At 40.3% G+C, this 23,548-nt stretch overlaps 1 protein-coding gene across 2 annotated transcripts; it reads left to right on the top strand.

Moving 5' to 3' along the window:
- The first annotated feature begins 179 nt into the window (after positions 1-179).
- LOC125742167 (ras-related protein Rab-37-like) lies at positions 180-23,158 on the top strand. 2 transcript variants are annotated; one of them, XM_049013892.1, is made up of 9 exons: positions 180-1,204; positions 6,507-6,617; positions 17,552-17,593; positions 17,706-17,772; positions 17,980-18,032; positions 18,201-18,266; positions 18,905-18,961; positions 19,127-19,203; positions 21,586-23,158. In XM_049013892.1, exons 1-9 carry the CDS (start codon positions 1,064-1,066, stop codon positions 21,689-21,691), a joined length of 720 nt encoding a protein of 239 aa, XP_048869849.1. In that variant the 5' UTR covers positions 180-1,063; the 3' UTR covers positions 21,692-23,158. The 2 variants fall into 2 exon arrangements, with proteins under 2 accessions (XP_048869849.1, XP_048869851.1); XM_049013894.1 differs by lacking the exons at positions 180-1,204; positions 6,507-6,617 and adding exons at positions 11,094-11,591; positions 12,550-12,660.
- Positions 23,159-23,548: the final 390 nt, after the last annotated feature.

The following is a 23,548-nucleotide window of genomic DNA, read 5'->3' as shown; positions in this document are numbered from 1 at the left end:
AGCATCTATCTAACAAATTCCATTTTCTGTGAAATTACTGAAACCCCGTCCGTCCTGATACATGAACCGGCACGACTTAGGTTCGATTCATAACCTCCCGTGACCACACTACTTATTTCATTACCGCCCCCCCCCCCCCCCCCAAAATAAAAAAGCAGTAACGTCCGCTTTCGTCTTGTAGTGTACTATTGTATTCAGATCCTTCCACCCATGTTCACGTCAAGATCAAACGATACCGTTTATTTACATAACGATTAAGCGATAGAAAAATGTCATTTGTATATCCTTCGCGATAAATATTTGGTTTTAATGCGCAAAAAGAATCAACGCAAATTGTCCAATAAGGAAAGCTAGAGACGTAACTCGGTGACAGTTCAGACGCCGGGGCGTCGCCTCAATCGGCGGTCAGCTAGGATGACATGGCCACCAGCCCAAGACCAAAGGTTTCATTAATGAATCTGCGCCTCTTTTGTTTCGGATCTCTTTTGTTTTTAACTGTGTGAGCAATATTAGCGTAGGCTACATGTACAGAAATACGAAACTGCCAGGGTATACAGATACATAGCATAACCAATATAAGGAATTACTTTATTATCCTACCCTGAAGTCCATTTTTTATTATTAAACTGTTAATTGTATAATCATAGGCTAAATTTTTACTAGACCCGTGTATGTGACGCCTTGTATTTATATTGTGAGACTGAGAAGTGATTTGGCTTTTTGGTTTATTTCTTATTTTTTGTTTTTGTTTTTGCAATAAGGAGCTCTCCGGAGTACTGAAAACCATTTCTGGAAGTAATATTGTCGCGGTAGCATTTGCTCGGTTTAGCTAGTCCACCTCCAAATGGATTTTTAAACGATCATCAGGTTCTCTTGAGATAATAAGCTTCTGCAGTTAGGTTTTTCTTTTTTTACGCATCGCTGTCAGAAGCCGCAAACGAAAGCGTGAGAAAGAGAGAAGCAGGGGGAGAAAAAGAGGGGGAGGGTGCGCGCAACGCCGGCTCCTGCGCTCTTAAGGGCTGGATCTCGACAGCCACAAAAGCGGAGCGAACAGAGCGACGCGATGGAGCCCGATTCCCGGTATCAAAGTGAGACACTCGGCGCAGAAAGCGCTTGTGGCTCCCCTGCCATGGACACGGACGCTGAGGAAGGGTACTACAGTTCACCGGCAGCTCTTCCCTACGATGAAAACTTAATGCACAAGGTAATTAAGCCTTAGCCATAAATCAGCGCTACTAATTCTATGCCGTAGGTTTCCCGAGTTAAAACGCACAATGGAGCTGATGCATGAAACTTGAAAACCGTTCTTCATCTCTCTGACATATGGACACTTACAGAGTTCTGGCCTATACCTTACTGTCGTGAAAGTCCATTTAGCGTTATTGCATTGTGCGGTTAATTAAACGTTGATGAGTAAACGTTGATAAATTGACTGTGGATATGCATTCTAACCAAATAAATTAAGCACAAGTAAATGAGGTGGCATTTCGATGTGTTAATATGCGAAGCATTTTTGTTGTTAACTGCACTGAATCACGTTCCTGTTATTGAAAGTTATAACCATAGAGTGTGACGGCGGATGGACTTACAGAGTATTTGTGTTGTAAATACCCCACCTCTTTCTTAGGCAGTGATTTCCATCAGTCCGCTCCCGCTAGTTCTTCCCATTTCCTTCTTTTCTTTTGTTTTCTGTTTTCTTTATTATAATTTTGTTGCTCAAATAATGGGTTGTTCCCTGCCTTGCGCCCTTAGCCTCCGGGATAGGCTGCACACCCCCGTGGTTTTGGAAAGATGACTAGAGGGATAGATAGTTAGATAATGGTGAAAACCTTTGTTTGGATGGCACAGGCACTTCGCACTGTCCATAAGTAACAGTGGACTTATTTTTTTTGCTTGAATGAAAAGCGGATTCAGTGGCACCGCCAGGAAGATCCTTTGCTAAACTTCTTCCCGAATGGAATTGGTATCTGATGATACATCATATTTATGATGCCCACTTTTTAAAACTTGGTTTTTTTTATTTATTAAGATCTATATTGGCCAGCAGACGTTTCATAACCTGAATGGCAAAGTTATTGCTACTTGCATCGTAGCTAACATGGAGTCTTCTTCGAGAAGAGAGAAATATGGGCAATGTCATGATTCAGATGCATTGGTACTACTGCTGGTACACTATTTAATACTTGGTGCTTTGTCAGTTTAGCAGTATAACTATCAATACTAAATACTCTATTGGAGTAATATTGTCTGTCCTTTGAGGGCCAGTCCAACACTACTTACTGTAACTTAAAATAAGGTTCGACACTTTTGCTCAATCAAGGCTAATCTGTCTTTTTATATTACGCAAGTACAAAAAGTTACGACATCTTAACAATTACGACATCTTAACAGTGTACAGTGGTGCAGTGGACAGCACTGATGCCTCACACCTTTGGAACCACGGTTCGAGTGTCTGCCTTGGCCCTGTGTGTCGTGTTTCCATGCTCTCCCCATGTTGTCGAGGAGTTTCTTTCGGGTTCTCAGGTTTCCCAAAACAGGTGAAGGGGAACTAGTTGCCCAGTTGCCCACTGGTGTGTGTGCCCCGAGATGGGTTGGTGCCCTGTTCTGGGTTATTCCCTGCCATGTACCTGTTGCTTCTGAGATAGACCCTGCAAAGATCAGTATGGACAACATCTTCACTGTCACCTTTATGAGTGTTACAGTATTATAACACCCATCCAGCCATTCTCCACTGCTTATCTGGGTCCAGGTCGCTGGGGCAGCTGTCTGAGCAGAGATGCCCAGCCCCCCCCTCTCCCGAGCCACCTCCTCCAGCAGGATACAAAGGCGTTCCCAGGCCAGCTGAGAAATATGATCTCTCCAGCGTAGACTCAGGGTACAACGGACAGCATTATGGACATGTCAAGCCTAAATGTTATTTGTTTTTATTATTCTCTTTCAAGATGCCTTACATACCTTAACTTTGTTTTTCTCATTGTGTTACTAAAAAGTATCCCCAAACCATATCTATTCGATGTTTAGATAAGATATATATATCCAATGTCAGAAAAAAATATTTCAAATTTGTGCTTTGGCTTGTAACTGGGGCTGTACCTTTGAGGATTTGCCAACTGTACCTTAGCTGTAGGTAATTGCACTGTATAAGATACAGTATTGGACTACTTGGAACATTTTTGTATCATTGATCGAACATTAATATTGTTTGTACCTTGGGGATATTCTTCAGAGTTCATTTCTGTACCTTAAATTAGAGTAAAAGGTACATTTACCTATAGCCAGGGTACAACTGGCAGACCCTTGAGGTTACAGCCCCAGTGACAAGCAAAGGTACAAATTGCTACTCCTTTTTTGACAATGGGTAAATTTGAATTAAAGATTCTTAGAATTCATTATGTGATAATACTTGATATATAGTATACTGATCAAGACAGCAGGTGGTGTGGTGATTAAGGTATTAGACGGAAATGCTCCAGGGAGAATCCATCTGTGGGTGAAATTGTCACAATGGATCTCACAAAGGTCTCATTTTTCTAACTAGATGAAAATGGAATTGTTACCTGTCCTTAAGGAGATGTTTATAAATGATGAGAAACGGAGACCCATTGAGGTGTCTTCTACTTAAATAATTTATTTAAAAATAATAAATTTTAAAATCTATAAATAACTTAAGCATCTTTCTCTGAAAATAGCATCAAGATATCTTGATATCCATTTAGATGTATTAATAAGATCTGGCGTGGATGCATTCATAAAGAAATGATTTATAAATATTTAACAAGATAAGGATATCACAATGTATTTAAATAGTAAATATATACCCATCCACTTATCCCAGTTACTGTGGTGGGGCTTTAATTAAATAGTGAATAGCTATCTCTGAATGATCATTCAGCTTCATTTGTTTCAGCATTGACGACATTATTCTGAATTGTTTCCATTTTGACACGAAACAAAGGCTGAGATTCCTGAGAGAGTCCTTAATTATATATATATACTTCCATGTCATTGTATATTTCCTTTGATCTAAACAGATGTAACAGGCCTGGAAATGCTGGTATATCCCCGCGAATAACTGCGAGAGAGCTACTGAGAAACAGTGTAGACAGAACAGCTGAGGGGATTTTTTCCCACCACCCCTTCGTCCCAACATCACCCGCGGCTGACTGCAGGCTCTGTGGGTCGTATGCATCCTGACAGAGTCGCGCTGATGTCATCGTCCCCTCCCCAGGCAGTGCAGCAGTGACACACTCATAAAGTCCCTGGCCGGCCGCAATAGCTCTGACGTCATTGGCCCACACAATCTGCTCTATGCCAGTGTTAATAATCCGTGCAAAAAAAAAGACGATGTACTGTAAAGGAAAGAGGTTATAAAACTCAAACTGACCTTTATTAAATCCAGCAAACACAGGCTCTTCTAGCACATTGATGGCTTATTAAAGCAAATGGTATTTTCACTTCAACCGTATTATGAGTTCTGGCATCAGGGAAAATGATGAAATATGTCCGTTTGCTCTCTGGTCTGTTTGCTCGGGAATAGAGAAATATGTCACTTTAGAGGAGTTTAGAATTAACATTTTTAATAAGGTGTTTTTGTTAGCTGTGTAATGTGCAGCAGTTTTGCAGCTCACAAAGGCCTGCTAATGCATTTGTATTGGACTGGAAGTTTACAGAACAGAAGGTGATAAATGAAGTTCACACATCTCAGACATAACTATTGGGGATATCTAGTGTATAATATTTCATAATCGCTGTTAGATATACCCACCCATTGTCTGAACACTCATACCGGACAGAGCTGTAGAAGGGCCTGCATAAATTTGTATGGGTGCCAGCCTGCATTCTGCCTTACTCCCTCTGCTTCCTGGGATGGGCTCCAGATCGCTGTGGGTCAAACTGGGTAGGCAGTCACAGAGAAAGAAGAATGGGTGGAGGACTGCTTAGGTGGATTTTATTAAAAGGCATATGCAAATTAAGTTTGAGAAATATGGAATTCAGCATATCTACACATTTTATTTTGACACTGATACGTTCTTCTCGTCACCTTTTCATATTTCTGTCAGGCTCCTTACACTTCCTATAAGTAATGCGTAATTGAACACCTCAAACCCGGTATTTTGTCAAACCTTGCCTCCCTTTACCTGCATGCATATCTGTAAATCCTTGTGGAAAAAAATAGTTGAATGTGATTTTAAGTCTCCTATCAGTGCTGATAAAAATATATATATATATATGGGCTTGAGAAAATCGCATCCCATTTTATCCAAGCTGCTCACACTATCACACCCCGATAATTCATTCTTCGTTTCTCTTTTGTAGCAGTGACAGAATAATAATAATCATTCAGTTGTGAATGGAACGTATGGGCCGGATGCGTCGCTATTCACGGAGTCTTACTTCTTACTGTGGAATGACTCATCAGGGAGACAGTCAACTTCCGCTCTTTATAGGGCCTACTAACACACGCTGGTGTTTAGTAGGCACACTAAATGTGAAATTCCAAAAAAAAAAGAAACTGGCGACTCCACTTAATTGAATCTACTAGGAAGGGGGTGGGACTTGTGCTGCACAAATAGCTGCGTTGCCACAGCAACAACAGTACGCTCTCTTCCCCCTCACTGATTACATGTCTTGCCTGTTTCAGTGTCAGTAACGTGGTGAGTTCATGCAAAAAAAAGTTACAGAGCCGTTTTTCAACAATCCCAAATTCCTGTAAAATAATCATGTCAGAGTCTAAATGCCGGGGCCTGTATCACAAGGCTGGATTTCTTGCTCTGCCAGATATTTTGTTGGATTTTGTTTAAGGTAGTCTGGGCTAAATGTAAGTAAATAAAGACAAAGTCCATTTAAACTCTGGTACCGTAAATCCAACAAGTTATCTGGTTAAGCAAGAAATCCTGCTTTGTGGTACAAGCTCCTGGTTCAACATCATGGTGGAAGTGTTAGAATCTTTTAAGTGAAGCCTATACCTAAGAGATGCAACATGTCCGCCGCTTTTCAATAGAATCTCGCAGTCAAGCTGATTTTATGTGTCATGCTTAAAAGAAGTCTTTCAAAAAACTGAATTATTCCACACGACACACAGATGCTGCATTTTCATTCACAGGAAGATTAACACAAGAATTGTGCAAAGTCGTAAAACATTATTCTTATTATTCATAAATATATTCTGTATAGCTAGACCAAGAATGTGAAATGTTGATGTATGTATTTATCATGCTGATGTTAGGCATCGTAAGTCAAGGGCGTAGGTGTGGTTTCGACATGGGTTGGGGCCAAGTCCGGCCCAAACCGTCCACCCCCATAAACACACATGGTACTCCTCCCTTTTTGGTGGGCACATGTCCCTACAATCCATACCCAAAACCACACCCTTGTTGTAAATCTTCGTTGGGTGTCACTAGGGAAATAATCCATTTGTTCTCACTTACATTTTACTTGCAGCTGCACGTACCCTCTGCATGGATAAACTGCATATTCACTGGATGAATCTCTCTCCTTGACTGCAGACGATCCTGGTGGGAGACAGCGGGGTGGGAAAGACGTCACTCCTAGTGCAGTTTGACCAGGGCAAGTTCATCCCCGGATCCTTCTCTGCAACGGTTGGCATAGGTTTCACAGTAAGTCATTCTGCCCACACCCCGTAGTGGCATGTCCTTGGTGACAGTGTGAGCTCAGGTTCTTCAGAAACCGGTGCTGTAGAGCACCGGTCCTGCCGAGAGCCCTGTCAGAAAGGTTTGGGTTATCTGACACGATTGTGGAAGAATAAACAAATTTGTTTATTCCATTGTGTGGAACAGGACAGTGTTTCCCAGCCCAGTACTCGTGGACCAAACAATCCTTGTTTGGACTCTCTGGCAGGGAGCTGGGAGGGGGAGAAAACATCTTGGGGTCCCCCAGGACTGCGCTGGGAAACACTGGCATAGGGAACCGACTGGCTGATTGACAGCATGGCATTAATTGATTTTTTTTCCATATTTGCCTATAGGAAACCGTTCTTTGTGCTCGGGTGATAGAGCATAATCAGAAACCTTGTCTAATTACGCAGAAGTAGATTAAAGATAGAGGAGGACGATACCTGCATCTGAATTATTATTTTGCTGTGTTCCAGGCCATAGTCCCTGGGGCTTTTCTCAGGGTGTGTCTGAAATCGCATTCTTACACACTAGGTACTGAATTTTGTTAGAAGCCTATTACTTAATGTAGTACATACTGTATGTATGCATAAGAACAATGTGCATGCATTCGGACATACTGAGGTCACTGTCTGCATATTACCTGCCCCAGATATATTCCAAAGATGTAGCTTGTAAAAACTTAAAAATTACCAATGAAAAGAATAATGAATGCAACCAGGCATTGTCTTCTACTTAAATTTGCACAGAGATGGCACTTTCTCTGCCTTCTTGACAAAAATCTCTCAGCAAGTGCTGTTCTTCTCTGGCTGCAGGCCCAGTGGCCTTGTGGGATAGCGTAGCACCCATTGCACAGTACTGTCTCATTCATACTGAGGATTCAACCATACTGCTTACGTTTCATGCTATATCTTGTCATAGCAAACAAGTATACAATTTCGGGCCTGGTTACCAGAGCCATTTTATGTGCAAAAATTAAACTGTTTTAGTGATTTCTGGTTTCAGTGTAACAAGAAGCATCTCTACTCTTAAGGACCAGCAAGACCTACCCTATTTCTCAAGCCACCTAGTGTTATATTTATAAATGCATACTCTATAATAAACCTGTCTGTGACCACAGGCTAGACTGGATAACCCATTGGCTCAGTATGTAACCCTCCTCTGTGTGTGTGTGTGTGTGTCTCTCTCTCTCTGCGTGGAGTCTGCATATTCTCCATGTGTTGCCGGGTTTTTGGGATGGCCTTTCAACTCCGTCCTGGGGACCCACTGTAACTGCCTGATTAAGAGGTCCATCCTAAAACTCCGCACTCACACCAACTCTCCATGGTTCTGGTTCCCCAACCTTGCCATAGACCAGTGGTTCTCAACCTTTTTTGCACCACAAACCAATTTTTACCATGCCAGCTCATACACAACCCTATATCAAATATATGGGTCTAAATAAACACTAGAATGCAGTGCACAGAGCACTCTGCAATTTAAGCCAATTAATGCCTGTTGCACAAAACTGATTGAATGTGCCAGTGAATTTTAAATTAAACGTCTGCGTTTTGGCTTCTTGGATTGGTTGAGGGTTCACTAGTTTTGCGATAAACAGCTGCAGACCCAAGACCCATTTATATAGGTTAATTCTGGGACTGGGGCTGGGGAATCTGATCGTGGATCAGCATAGGAGCTGGCTGGTTTTAAAATGCTTTCATTTCCAACTCGGCCTTTCAGAATTGGGTTGGAACCCACGAGTTGAGAATCGTTGCCATAGACTATTTGGTTTGACAGAGATGTCGTACTGACCACTAGGGGGAGGCAAAGACAATCTATCTTCAGGTCTTCCACATGAAAAGCCAAGTAATACTTTTACAAAGTGCTAATATGGTGTACAGAATGTACTATATTCACAAGTCAGTTTTTGCAGTTCTGGTGCTGGTAATTAATCCTAGTTAAAGAAGAAAAGCAACAGCAATCAAGCAGGTACCATTATATATCGTACAGTAAACTAGCAGAAGAAAAACTTAAAGCTGTGGTAAGTCTGGGTACACTTACTGAAAATAAATTCCTTTTCAAGAAGATAATGACCCTAAGCACACCTCGAAGTTATATTAGTAAATATTATCTTGTGAACAAAGATAGAGATGGAGTGCTGTGACAGATGACCTGGCCCCCACAACCCCCCCCCCCCCACCTAAACCCTTTAGTGCTGATTTGGGCTGTGTTGGATCGAAGAGTAAGAGCAAGGTGGCCAACTTGTGTCCAGTCCAGAACTTGTGGAAACTCCTTCAGGACTTTTGCAGAATTATTCTAGGTGGCTACATCTGCAAGCTGGTTGAAAGAATGCTGAGTCTACAACCCCTGGCAAAAAGTATGGAATCACCCCTCTCAGAAGATGTTCATTCAAATGTTTAATTGTGTAGAAAAAAAAACAATTACATACATGCCACAAAACTATTTTCACTCAACAATCCAAACTTCTGGCTGTATAAAACACTTAAAAAAAAAAACAAAGAAAGATAACTATAGTCAATGACAGCTGTTTTAAAGATCAAACTGAGGAAAATTATATGGAATCACACAAATCTGTGGAAAATTATATGGAATCACCATGCACTTTGCATTTCTAAAACAAACACCTGTATATGATTACAACTGCTAATTAGTCTGCAGTTAAAAAAGAGTGCTTGCACACATCAGTGACGTGTCGAACCAAGATAATTGACATAACTCATGGCTCCAACACGAGAGATGTCAGTTGAAACAAAGGAGAGGATTATCAAACTTCCTGAAGAAGGTAAATCTTCACGGAATGTTGCAAAAGATGTTGGTTGTTCCCAGTCAGCTGCGTCTAAAATCTGGACCAAGTACAAATCAAATGGAAAGGTTGTGAAAGGGAAGCATGCTGGTAGACCAAGAAAGACATCAAAGCGCCAAGACAGAAAACTTAAGGCAATATGCCTTGAAAACAGAAAATGCACAACAAAACAAATGAAGAACATTTGGGCAGAAAGTGGGGTCCATGCCTGTGACTGGACAGTAAGAAATCGCCTAAAAGAAATGGGATTTTCATACAGAAAAGCTAAACGAAAACCATCATTAACATCTAAACAGAAAAAAAACAAGGTTTCAGTGGGCTAAAGAAAGACAATCCTGGACTGCGGATGTTATATTCAGTGATTAATCACGAATCTGCATTGGGCAGGGTGACGATGCTGGAACTTTTGTTTGGTGCCGTTCCAATGAAATTTATAAAGACAACTGCCTGAAGAAAACATGCAAATTTCCACAATCATTAATGATATGGGGTTGTATGTCAGGTAAAGGTATGGGAGACATGACAGTCATTACATCTTCTATAAATGCACAAGTTTATGTTGAGATTTTGGACACTTTTCTTATTCCATCAATTGAAAGAATGTTTGGTGATGGTAGCATAATTTTTCAGGATGATAATGCATCGTGCCATAGGGCAAAATCTGTGAAAACATTCCTACAGGAAAGACATATAATGTCAATGGCATGGCCTGCAAATAGTCCGGACCTTAATCCGATTGAAAATCTGTGGTGGAAATTAAAGAAAATGGTCCACGACAAGGCTCCAACCTGCAAAGCTGACCTGGCAACTGCAATAAGACAAAGCTGGAGACAGATTGATGAAGTATACTGTTTGTCATTAGTTAAATCCATGCCTCTGAGAATTAAAGCTGTTATAAAAGCCAGAGGTGGTGCAACAAAGTAGTAGAAGTGGTTTTATTTGGTGATTCCATACAATTTTCCTCAGATTTGTGTGATTCCATATTTTTTTCCTCTGTTTGATCTTTAAAACAGCTGTCATTGACTATAGTTATCTTTCTTTGTTTTTTTAAAAAAAGTGTTTCATACAGCCAGAAGTTTGGATTGTTGAGTGAAAATAGTTTTGTGGCATGTATGCGTTTGTTTTTTTTTCTACACACTTAAACATTTGAATGAACATCTCATGAGAGGGGTGATTCCATACTTTTTGTACAAGGTGTCATGGAAGCAAACGGGGGCTTTCCTGAAGAGTCCAAAACAAAAACATTTCTCGTTTCTTGCAATATTCGATGTCTATTTTTTTATTGCCTGAAGGCCTTTTACTATACGGTGAATAGCAGCTGAAACAGAGACATGTGCATTTAACACAGGAATGTCCAGACATTTGACCATTATATGTTTACGGAAGGGTTTTGTTAGTTTCTGTATTGTGAACAAGGTGAAAGGCAACAACAGTGCGATGACAATCGTGATTATATGCAAGACAAAGTCAAAACAGACAACTGCATGTTGAGCAATTTGCATGTTGATACATTGCCATCGTTTTGCTCATCGCACGCCACCTTCCGTATTTGATGTGTCCTCGGCCACCCGGCAGAGCAAATGTTGCTATGACAGGATCTAGTGCCCTTAGGTTATTTCTTGCAAGCAGCTTTTTATCTTTAATGCCCCCTCGGTCCTGCCGATGACTCGATATCTTTGCGGTCACGTCGTTTCCCACGATCTTGAACCACTCTTTAATAAATCTCTCCATGCAGAGGAGTATACGAGCACATAACAAAATGTTTGGCAAAACAGAAATGTAGGATATAAGTCACATAAAGAAGATGACGTTTCGCAACGACCAGCTTCCCCCGGAGCTCGTCGATCGCGACCAGGCGCTTCAGCACGGGTTCGCTTCTGCTTAACTTCCTGCATGGTCGCTACCTAGTGGCTTTATCGATTTAAAATGCGTTTCTGATCGTAGCTAAAGCCAGGAGGTGCCGAGTCGCCTACGATTTCACATTTCCTGGTGCCGAATTTATCAGATTGCAGCAATCGTTCACGCAAGACATCTTGCAGCTCGCCGTGATGTCTACGAAAAGGGTATCCGTTTTGAGAAAGGATACTAAAAACGGGAAAAACCCGATTCTGGAAAGGTGCCCTTCGACTAATGAATATTTCGATATTGCATTCAAGGTATGTATTGATGTTGATAAAATCCGTGTTGTTTATACTGCTGTCTTTAACAGGTGATTATCCTGATTGATTTGTGTAGTGTTACCGGTGGTCAAAGTTGTGAAAGGCGTGTGCATATTGTAGCAGTTTATCTTTACAACAGGTGGAAATCTCTTTACATTTAAATAGTCGACTAACGTATATAATAGATTGAGCAAACGAGCGGAAGAGAGACGGGTAGATGAATATAAAGTGAAAGCAGGAAAAAAAAAACCATGTGGTAGTGTGCGATTTTTGGAGAACCGTAAAGTTAAAATTGTTCATTTTCACCATAACGGATGATGAGAAGTTTCATCTGCGTCCGCCGCTTGTAGGGATCATTTTCAAGCGTGTCCCTCTTAAAATTTTATATTTTGCTGTGTGAAAAATTCGTGCTAATTGTTTGCTCAGATCTCCCCCTAAGTGGCTGGAAAATATTTGCCGAAGGACGGCATGCCCCCAAGGCAAATGTTTCACAGCAGGACGTCTCAGTCCACCTTAGGAAATATATCAATGTTACTATGGGGAAAACGCATCAGCAAAGCCAGTTGTAATATGCTGTTAGTTAATATATCAGCGTGCCCACTGGCAGTTACATGTATTTGAATCGGTTTTTATTAGGCTGAATGTTATCCAAAGAAGCGTGATATGATAATTCATCTAATGAAAACCCTTTTGTAAGATCAGAAGGGAGTTTGAGTAATTAAGGTGACTGTTTTGATATTAAGGCACATCGAGGAAGTTTATTATGGTTGGTTAGATGTTACTATGAGATAGGGCTCTGCTTAGCCAAGGTTGGTAATTTTTTCGGTCATTTGTATACCTCGGAGATAAACCTTTTCCTTTTAAATGGCTTCTGCGCTGTTGACTTCTTCAGGGCTGAAGTTGAAAAATGGCCAGCAGTTCCTGTCCTAACTCGACTGTGCTGAAACTTCTACAGGTTATGCTGCTGGGAGACTCCGCTGTGGGGAAGACATGCTTCCTGGTCCAGTTTAAAGATGGTACCTTTCTTGCCGGCAATTTTATTGCCACCGTGGGAATTGACTATAGGGTGAGATTTTGACATGAATGCCGCTGAGCATATTCACGGTCCATGGACCTACAGTACATTCACACAGCCGTTTCTCTTCATAAATAAAACACGTGAACAGTAATATAACCGGACTTCCTTTCACACTTTCGTCTGTATCTGGCAACGCCACGTACAGGTTGTCCTGTTTGCCATTTTATCACGTCAAAATTTATAGGCTTTCATTTGTTATTCTACACATCAAGTGGTGTAGAAAGAAAAATGTTTTTTAAAGGATTAAATATGGGTCATTTGACTCTTGGACCACCCTGTGTCATTCATAGGAAACCTATAAAAATCTAATTTCCATACAGTGTAGGATACCTGAACAATGCAGATTAACAGAGGCAATACTCCAGTCTGTTCTGTTTCAGAGATTGATTCGCTTTTTGTTGTTGATCAGCTTTCAGAGTGAGAACATTTACATTAATTTATGTTGAACTGGCATCGTACAAGGGGGTGGTAGGGTGCAGTGGTTAGCACTGTTGCCTCACACCTCTGGGACCCAGGTTCGAGTCTCCGCATGCTCTCCCCATGTCGTCGTGGGGTTTCCTCCGGGTACTCCGGTTTCCCCCCACAGTCCAAAAACATACGGAGGCTAATTGGACTTGCTAAATTGCCCGTAAGTGTGCGTGTGAGAGTGAATGGTGCATGAGTGTGCCCTGCAATGGGCTGGCCCCCCCATCCTGGGTTGTTCCCTGCCTCGTGCCCATTGCTTCCGGGATAGGCTCCGGACCCAGTAGGATAAGCGGTTTGGAAAATGGATGGATGAATGGCATCGTACAAACTAACTGGTGTAATTTCCTCATGTAAAATCCAAGGCTTTAGATTATAGAAGAGTGAGTAAATAAACACACAAACAAGCAAATAAATAAACATTTAGGGAGGAAGTTGTCATTTTTGTTCCTTAATTATTCTAAAAATTCAAAGAAATAACACCAGTGGGGAATATTTACTGCTAATAATGTTACTTATGAAATATAAAATTTGAAAGATAAAAGTGTAGAACTTTTTATTTTATATTCGCCCGTATGCAAATGTTGTTGCGAGCAGAAATTTCATAGCGGTGTCCTCTAAAAGGATATGCTACACATGTTGGATGACTGCAGCCTGTTAATCTTGTTGCTGGTGTTTGTTGTGGGCTTTTGGGTGTGGCTGCTTTATTTAAATAGCAAAGCACAACATAGGAGCTCTTAAGGAAAAGTGCTCATCCAGAGTGCTGCGACTATCACCACGATTTGAGTTTGCATTGTGCTAGGAGTTGGATTTTAAAGGCAAGTCTACAGACAGAGGTACTCTGCTCTGCCTGCCGGCAGAGCCACGTTGGACAATCACTACATAAACCTCCATTTTGTTTCCCCCGGTGATGGAGAGTAAGCCTTCCAGCTTGTGCTGGATCTCATGTGCAGACAAACTGTGTGAGTCGCAGTTAGCTGGAAGGAGTCTGCCTTAGGGAACAGTACACTGTGTCCTCAGTTTTTACACCATCATGCCACTATCTACCCTCCTTGTCGCCTGTCATGCAGTGGATGGAGATCTTTGTGTGTGCAGCGTCACAGGGCTGAGCAAGGAAAGGGTCTAAGGCACATAATACTTTGTGGGTCTTTAGGTGATAGATGTTCTTAGTTTCCTTACCCAGAAATCACCAAAACGACCTGTACAAGACACTGCAGACATCTGTGAATTTCCTTCCAAATTCTGGTCCTGGACCTCCAGACCCAAGTCAATTTGTACATATATCGGTAGTTAATGGGGAGAGGCGAAACTACAGTACTGCAATACACGCACAGCATCCTACAGCAAATACAGTAAATATAAAATCACAGCGCTTTATAATAAAATGTGATACACCTGCTAATGTCCTAGCCTGTCCGCTTTCAGACGTCTCTCGAGCAGTGTGTATTATTTACTATGAATCCTCGGATGTAAATGGCATTGGATGTTATTCGATAGGATGTAAGTTGATGGGTACCTGTGTTATACTATTTCAAAATAGCTTCTGAAATGAAACTTGAGTCCCTTTTGTGTTTTAGTTGACTCCAGACATTTAATTTAAATAAAACAAATTATCTTCTACCCATCAATAAACTATAACTTGGCATCATTTTATTTTGTTCACTGAGGCGTCAACATTCAAGTCGCAATACATTCGCATTGTACAAAAATAACATCCCACCTACAGGTTTCTCTGAACACTTAATACTTCCTTTCTCGAAGTCTCGTGGGAACATTTGGCTTTATTTCTTCAGTAATTATATGGTGTGTGTGTGTATGTGGGTATATATCTTTGCAAATTAATTTTATGTACATGTGTACTGAATAGTTTTAAAATAATGGATATTTCTATAAAATCCCTTGTGCTGGTGCTCGGATCATGACTGTAGCCTTTTTGATTCAAATCCTGGTCTCCCACATTGTCGGTGGTGACACCACATCACCTCTTAGCATGACTAGGAAGACCCAATATGAATTCGTACGGCAGTGGCAGTGAAATACCCCCTCTGTCTCCCATTTATAGTAAGAAATGAATGATCTGAATTTTAGGTGTCGTCATGCAGTCTGATAATAATATAAGCTATATTTGCATTACATTCTAGTTTAAAATACTTTGAGCGTAAGCTTAGAGTATGATATTGTGTACAATTCCAGGGGATATATATGTACACGTATTTTGTATATTACAACCTAAACAACTAAATGGTAATAATTCAAAAACCATTTGTACTGTGCTTTTTGAAGTACAATGTTTCATTCATTGTGGTATTTAATAATTCCTGATTGCTTTGGTTTTGGGCAATATCATGTCAAACTATGAGCTCATTAAAGTAAATATTTCTCGCAGTGATGCCCTCTGCTTTGCTTTTGCTCGGATTCTTACGCCCTTGTTCACTTTCGACAGGAAAGCCTCGTTGCAGTGCTGGTAAAAGACATTGTGCCCTGTTGCTGTGGCAACTCTGATGGTCTCAGCAGTGTTTCCAGAGATGCACCTGACATAAATCACTAGGGAAATGTGGAGTTTAAGGTTCCTGCAGGTTATTTGAAAAATACTATTAAATGCATGCAAAAAAACAGATTTGAAATGATTGTAGAATTGAGAGAGATTATGAACTGTTTGCAGTGTGTTCTGAATTGGGCAGATTGAAAAAAAAAAAAAATTGTTCCGTGTCTGTATTTCATTTGCAGTTAACACTGTTGCCTAGGTATCTCAGTTTTGGTATTCACGTCTCCTATCGGAAGTCATGGTACGGAGTGCAGGGATAATATAAAGGGAGAAAATGTTTTGGTGCCTGGGACAATGGCTTATGTGTAATACACAGCTGTTGTCCTGGGTATCATAGTCACAAAATTCACTTCCCCTCTTGTCTGTGTCTGGGTGAAGGTCGAAAGTGCAGATCATCTCTACCGTTTGAGGTGTTTCTTCAAAACACCTGTGGTCACCGTGGTTCAGGGAAGGGAGTCCCTGCATAGATAAGTGAAACCGGGTTGGAAATAGCTTCTGAAAAACTGAAAAGGTTGTGCCCATTACAGACTGCTCATGACCTCTGGAGGCACTGTAAAATTCTCATAATATCAGAACCTTATTTTCTCCAAGCAGTGTTTTCTCATTTGGGGAGTATGCATTATAGCTAAAAAAAAACTGTGTTATCAGAGCGAATTGTGTGAATGGAATTATTGCTGTTGTGATGTTACGGCTGTCATTATTTACCGTGTATATCTTTCCTTTTCTAAAAGGACATTAGCTATACAGGTTTTAGATTTGGTTTAGCTGTAATTGTTACTATACAGGCTGCTTTTGCTTTTCTGGTATTGCAGACATATTCCTGTGTGATGCTGGCATTTAAACACAGATGGTCCGGTGGCACGCGCAGAAACCAAGCCTTCGGGTACACTGCCGGCCTTCGCACCACAGCCCTCTCCGGCTTATTCTCCAGTCTGTTTTCCCATTGTTTTGCCGGAAAAAATTAGAAGAATATAAAGCTGTGTTTGATGAAGTAGTTAAGCCAAAAAAGAAAAACAAAAGCGAAGTGTGAAAAGCAAGTGTGAAATGGGGTATTTTTGAGTGTGTTTAACTGAATATAATTTCTCTGATGGTTCCGTGTACATCAGTAGGTAATGAATGAATGAATGAATGAAGGCATAAATGGACAGTATGAGAATTATCTAGTGCTGTATTATACCTGTGTTAAATTAAAGAGTAGCACTACTTAACTGTGCACATAGCGCTGTGTTTATTAGACTCCTTGCCATTGTGTCCTTCTGTCTGTAATTGTTAATTGTCTGTTGTAATGTCCGTAACTGTAGCAAACTGTGCCAAGAAAAATTTCCACTAGCCTTGGTCACATGGCAATAAGTATTCTTATAAAGATGATATTGCAAATGAATATGTTGCTATCTCTGTTATTAAGTTAAAATTGTATATTTTAATAAATGGAATTGCTTTGCTGTGTTGATTTCTGATAGTATTTTGTTTATAATTTGTTTTGATATGGGAAAGCATGTCAAGCTCAATGTGAACCATTATTACTGCAGATGAGTCTTTCGCTCTCTGTTTTAAGAGCTGGTCTTGCACCACAGGATGTTGCTATGAGTTTCTAAAAGGAAGTTAACTGGAGGGCTGTATATGAAATATTTTTCTCAGTTGTGTGATAATCTGAAGGTCATGGTGAGAAGATGTGAATGACCAAGTGCAAAATGTCATATTAGAAGTGTATGAAATGGATTGGCCACCAGTTTGTTATACACATGGAATACGCACGATGAATCCACTAAACCTAAAGTCAGTAGTGAGTTATTCTCATTGTACTTTACAGGGCATTTCATGTAACATGGCATTATTTCACCTCTTTTGTTACTGATGTTCCCATTTCCCCAGAACAAAGTGGTTACGGTGGATAATTTGAAGGTAAAATTGCAGGTGAGTTAAAAAAAAAAATAATAATTGAGTATATGTTGCAGGACGTTCACATGTACACTATCTGTATGGTGGCTTGATTAGATCTGATGCTGAGTTTATGCTTGGCCCTCAGATATGGGACACGGCAGGACAGGAGAGGTTCCGCAGCGTTACCCACGCCTACTACAGAGATGCCCAAGGTAAGTCCCTCCCCCTTTCCTCTGCCTTTCTACTGCATGCATCAGCCTGAAGAGAAACTAAGAGGCCAAGTGTTGAATAAGCAGACATGCTGAATCACGTGCCTCTTTTTTGATTCGTCTGTCTGAGTCAGAGGGCCTTGTTTAATCTGATTTATGTGCCATTTATGCTCTAATAATGCCAGTCACTTGTCTCTATCATTCTTCTAGCTCTGCTTCTTTTGTATGATATCACCAGCAAGTCTTCCTTTGACAACATTAGGGTAAGTGCTTCCCCCACCAGGTCTTGGATTACCAAAATAGATACACTTCACTCGTTACATTTCTTCCGATATACATACATTTATATTTCTTTACTGACATCAGTTGTGACCTCAGAGCTCTTTTCTTCTTTGGTTGTCCTACGTAATCATGTTTACATCTCTATGTAGGCTTGGCTAACAGAAATTCATGAATACGCACAGAAGGATGTGGTCATCATGTTGCTGGGCAACAAGGTAAGGACGACTTCCTGCTATAATACCATATCCACCCACCAGGAGGAAATAAAATGCTGGTTTCTTTCAGCCAGAATATTGTTGACCACATAATTTTAGACACAAGTACTCCACCCCTACTATGTTGTTGATTGTGAAAGATCATGCTTATTTGCTCAGTATTTCCAAACGTAATACCACAGAGAAAAAAAAAAACATTGTTTATTGACTGGTTCCTGTTTCTGATATACATATTTAACTTCCAGGCCAATACATAACCAGGGTTTTCTGCTGTAGTGCAAATGCGATATTACTATTATTATTGTGCAGAAACATTTTGAATACATGTTGCATACACAGTGTAGTTCATCACATGAAAAATAAACATGTTGAACGACTTGTTCATGATGCATTTGCGGGAAAAGCACTTACACCATCTAGTGGTGACATTTTTTAATCTCCTTGTTCTTTTGAGCATGTGGTTCAAGGTGACATTCTCGCAGTGCAAATTGATCACAGTGGGAGATCCATTTTAAACAACTTTAATAAAAAATTTAGAATTTACATAATTCTTAGTTTTAATTATTTGAATAGTCAAATACAATTAAGTAGGTGCCAAATGCCCTTTTTTGATGACGCATTTTGTACTTTTTGTACAGTCTGATATGGTCCACGAAAGGGTCATCAAGCAGGAGGAAGGACAAAAGCTGGCCAGGGTAAGGGGAATTCTTTCCGTTTTGCTTAGCTAAAGATGTGCAGATTGATAAAAGGTGATCGAATTACAGGGCAGGCCTTATGAAAATCTGCTTGGATGTGCTTACAGTAACTATGGGTGCTTGGTGTTCTCGGGTGTTAATCTCAGATTCTTGGTTGTGATTCAGGAATATGGAGTTCCCTTTATGGAGACAAGTGCCAAGACTGGAATCAATGTGGAACTGGCATTCCTAGCAGTGGCCAAGTAAGTTCTGTAGCTCTTGATTCTACCCACGTTTTAAACAATGACACTCTTAGAACAAAATAGAAATATTTTGATGGCATCGTTTATTCAATTTTCCCTTATTATTTATTGATGTACAAACCCCATTTCCAGAAAAGTTGAGAGATTTTCTAAAATGTAATTAAAAACAAATCTGTGATTCATCAATTCACGTGAACTTTTACAAAGAATGATTTTCGACAGTTGTACTCACCAACTTAATTGTATTTTGTAAATATATGCAAAGGTAGAATTTGATGGCTGCAACACACTGAACAATAGTTGGGACAGATGCATATTTAGCATTGTATTACATCATCTTTCCTTTAATAACACTTTTTAATCGTTTTGGAAATGAGGATGCTAATTGTAGTAATTTTGCTTTTGGAAATTTTGTCCATTCTTGCATGATTTCACTGCTCAACAGTCCATGATTGCTGTTGTCTGATTCTCCTCTTCATGATGTGCCATACATTTTCAGTAGGAGATAGTTCTGGACTGACAGCAGACAAGTCAAGCACACACACACTCTGTGTCTACAAAAAGACGCTGTTGTAGCCTGTGCGGAATGTGGTCTGGCATTGGCTTGCTGAAATAAGCATGGACGTCCCGGGAAGAGTTGTTGCCTTGATGGCAACGTACCTCTCTCTAAAGTCTTAATGTATGGCTTGGAGTTAAAGGTATCTTCACATGCATGTAGCTCACTCATGCCGTTGGCACTGCTGCACTCCCAGACCATCACAGATGCTGGATTTTGCACCTTTCGCTGACAGCAATCTGGATGGTCGGTTTCATCTTTGGCATAGAGAACTTGATGCCAGTTTTTACCAAAAAACAAGTTGAAATGTGGCCTCATCTGACCACAGCAAATGGTTGCACAGTCTTTCAGTCCATCTGAGATGAGCTTAGGCCCAGAGAACTCGCCGGCGTTTCTGTTTAGAGTTAATGTATGGCTTTACATTTACGGACTGCATTATGTGACAGTCGTTTTCTGAAGTACTCACAAGCCTGAGGGCTCGAAGATCACACACATTCAACCGACCTTGCCCTTTACGCACTGAAATGTCTCTGCATTCTCTAAATCTTTTCACAATATTATGTGCTGTAGATGTTGCAAGACAGAAATCGTCTACAATCTTGTGTTGAGGAATGTTCCTTTTCCTTTTGATCTGACTAACAATTTTCACTCGAATTTTGGCACAAAGGGAGCCATGACCCACCCTTGCTTGCAGAGCCTGAGCCTTTGATGGATGCTACTTTTACACCCAATCATGATGCTTCAGCCTGCTTAATGTGGAGTCTTCCAAACCGGTATTACCGGATATTCTGTGCACGTCGGTCTTATTTTAATCCTGTCCCAACTTTTGTTGAGTGTGTTGCAGCCATATATTTCTATGTTTACGAAAAACAATTAAGTTGGTCAGTACAACTTTTGAAAATCTTTTGTTTGTGCTTTTGTCAGTTAAAGGTTCGCACAAATTAAAATATCACAGTTTTGTTTTTATTGCATTTTACAAAATATCCCAACTTTTTTGGAAATGGTGTTTGTAAATTATTATTCAGTAAAGGTACATATTAATTTGAACTTGAACTTTATCGATCTCAGGGGGAAATAACATATTGCAGGTAGAGCTGTGCGATATGACCAAAATCTCCTATCCCGATACAAGTCAGTCCAACAGTCCGATCAACAGACCGGTGTAACGACAGTACACATAGCGCAAACAAATAAATGTAATGCAAACAAATTTTAAACATTACACAGCACACAGACAAATGAAATGTACTGAAAAACAGAATGTGAAATTAATACATCTAAGTTCTTCTTTCTTTAGTTCCACGCCAACTTCTATTCAGAGGAACAAAAACACTGGTCTTACAATCTGACTTGTCATTTGATCATCATTATATACATACCTTATCGTTAAATATTTATTTTAATATCATTTTGAAAACATGTTTATGTACAAATAAATACAATATTATTTACATTGTGTGACATGGAAAATGCTCCATTCTTTATGGATCCTATACCAGGTTACTAGGTTAATTATTGGTTAATGTGGAATTAAGATTGCTGTTGTTTTTAAAGGTGGGTTTTTTAATGGGAAATTTAAAGAAGCCAGTTATCATGACTGCTTGTCTTTGGACCGTGGGACACATGCAAACCCACAAACTCCACACACACAGGGCAGAGGTGGGATTGCAACCCTGTCTGTGGAGGTAACTGCGATACCTACCGGGGCCATTACTGCCACTGTTTCTTTGCTTTTTCCTACCCCTTTCGCCTCCTTTGCCCTGCTTCCGCTAAACTCCTTCTTTCCCCATTTCCCTCCGTTATTGCTCCTCCTTCCTGTTGCCCAGGGAGCTGAAGCAGAGGGTGAGCCAGCAGCCCAACGAGCCCAAGTTCCAGATTCACGACTACATTGAATCTCAGAAGCAGAAGTCGGGATGCTGCGGCTTCATGTAGAGCCGCTCCGGGACGGGCTCGCTGGAGTGGGCCCGCGGGGCACTGGAGGACCGCCGGGAAAGGCCTGTGCCACCATAAGGATGGACGTTCAGATCGGGTTGGGGGGCAGCTTTGCCGGTGCGGCTCAAGCAGGGGAGGGGGTGTCACCTGCTCGCTCCCTAGTCTGCTCTGACGCATTATGGATGTGAGAGATTGCAGTGCATGATCCCCTGCCTGCCTGACACCCCCGTAATGCAGACATGGGGAGCATGCTGTACTGCTACCCGGTTCACTAAGAATTTGTCTGAATAAATCTTGGGCTTAATTTGCCAAGTAAGATGGATGTGGTCACCAGCCAGAAAGTATTATTAATAGGTTTTGTAATTTGTTGTATTTGGAGGAAAAAGTTTGTCGTCTTTTTCTTCAAGAATGCACTCTTACCTGAATTTGATAAACACCCACCTCTCTTGAGTTGCCACACATTAGAGATTTATACAAAACCAGTGACCCATAACGTGTTCTTATTTTCACCATACGTGTTTGTCAGTTAAAACTCTACTGCTGATTTTCGTAATGCACACAGTTCTTTTGGCTGAACTTGTGAGATGGAGATTAAATGAAAGTGGCTTGTCTTTGTTGATAACGGTTTTCTTTTGTTTTACAGTTGTAGATTCGTATTGTAGTTGTTTGTGGTGAGAAGCTACATTCATGTTGCGCTGATTTTAACGCATTCTGTGCGTAACAATGGAAATTATGGAGTCACATCCAGTGTGCCAGTATGACAGGACCTGGTACGCTGATGGTGCCAAAGACATTATGATCAGAAACATAAGTAAAAATATTAAGTTTTATGTCTGGCTAATATTTGCTCCACCTCTAAAGTACCTGTAAAATTCTAGTTTGAAACATGCGTATTTCAGTTAGAACATTTTTTCCCCTCAAGATTTTATTTTCTTCGTAACATAGCATTCCAAACCCATTATTATAAATCAGTTGCATGTTTAAAATTTACGTCATATACCATACATTTATGTATATGATTGAAACTGATTCACCTTTGAAATTATGTTCCGTTAAACCTTTTGACAGTGTTAGTGTAGGTGTGCCCTTGTTTTCATTTTAATTATGTATTAATCCTGTTCCTGCAATAGTTCATCCCTGTTCAGTTCACTGGAGCCCAGGTTTCCAATTACATATGATGATGACAAGAAATGTTTACAAAGCTCTATGAGAAACAGATTTATATTTTGTTAACGTCTGTTTTTCATTGAGACTGATATAAGTATCTGCCTTGTTATGTACTCTTTTACCTGTGAGTTTATGCTGGTGGTTCTCAGGTATTTGAATGTCATTGACCTATAGAGAGTGACCTGTATGTACCTCCCACTGCTCCCAATGCACTACTGCACAGTGGGAACCTTTAAGCGGTGGCATGAACACCAAGTAATTTTCATGTATTTTGTGCTATTAAAATATTGGCCATTACTATTTGTGCTATTTTTGTTTTCTGTGACCTTTTGAACTTTAGATGACTTTTTACGTGCACTGTCGTTACTGTTTTTTATTACCCAGGGAAAGCCACCATAGAAAACACAATATTTAATGAACACATATATTTCTGCTGCTGAATCGCCTACTGGGGTAACCACTTCCAAAAATATGCAAGGGAAAAAAACAAATGTGAATCTCACACACACTTTCATTTATTGGTTATTTCATCAATTCTGATGTTTCTCCATTTCAGCCTTACGATTATTTAGTAAGTTATATGCTTGTGTTTTTGTCAGGTGAAATACATTGAACGTTTCATACTTCTTAAAGTAAAACTAATCCCTTCCAATGAAACCGATACACCTTTCAAAACGAGAGGTGTCGTAG

The sequence above is a fragment of the Brienomyrus brachyistius genome, chromosome 5 (assembly GCF_023856365.1).
Source record: "Brienomyrus brachyistius isolate T26 chromosome 5, BBRACH_0.4, whole genome shotgun sequence".
Taxonomy (NCBI): domain Eukaryota; kingdom Metazoa; phylum Chordata; class Actinopteri; order Osteoglossiformes; family Mormyridae; genus Brienomyrus; species Brienomyrus brachyistius.
This window is presented reverse-complemented; position numbering and strand designations above follow the sequence as displayed.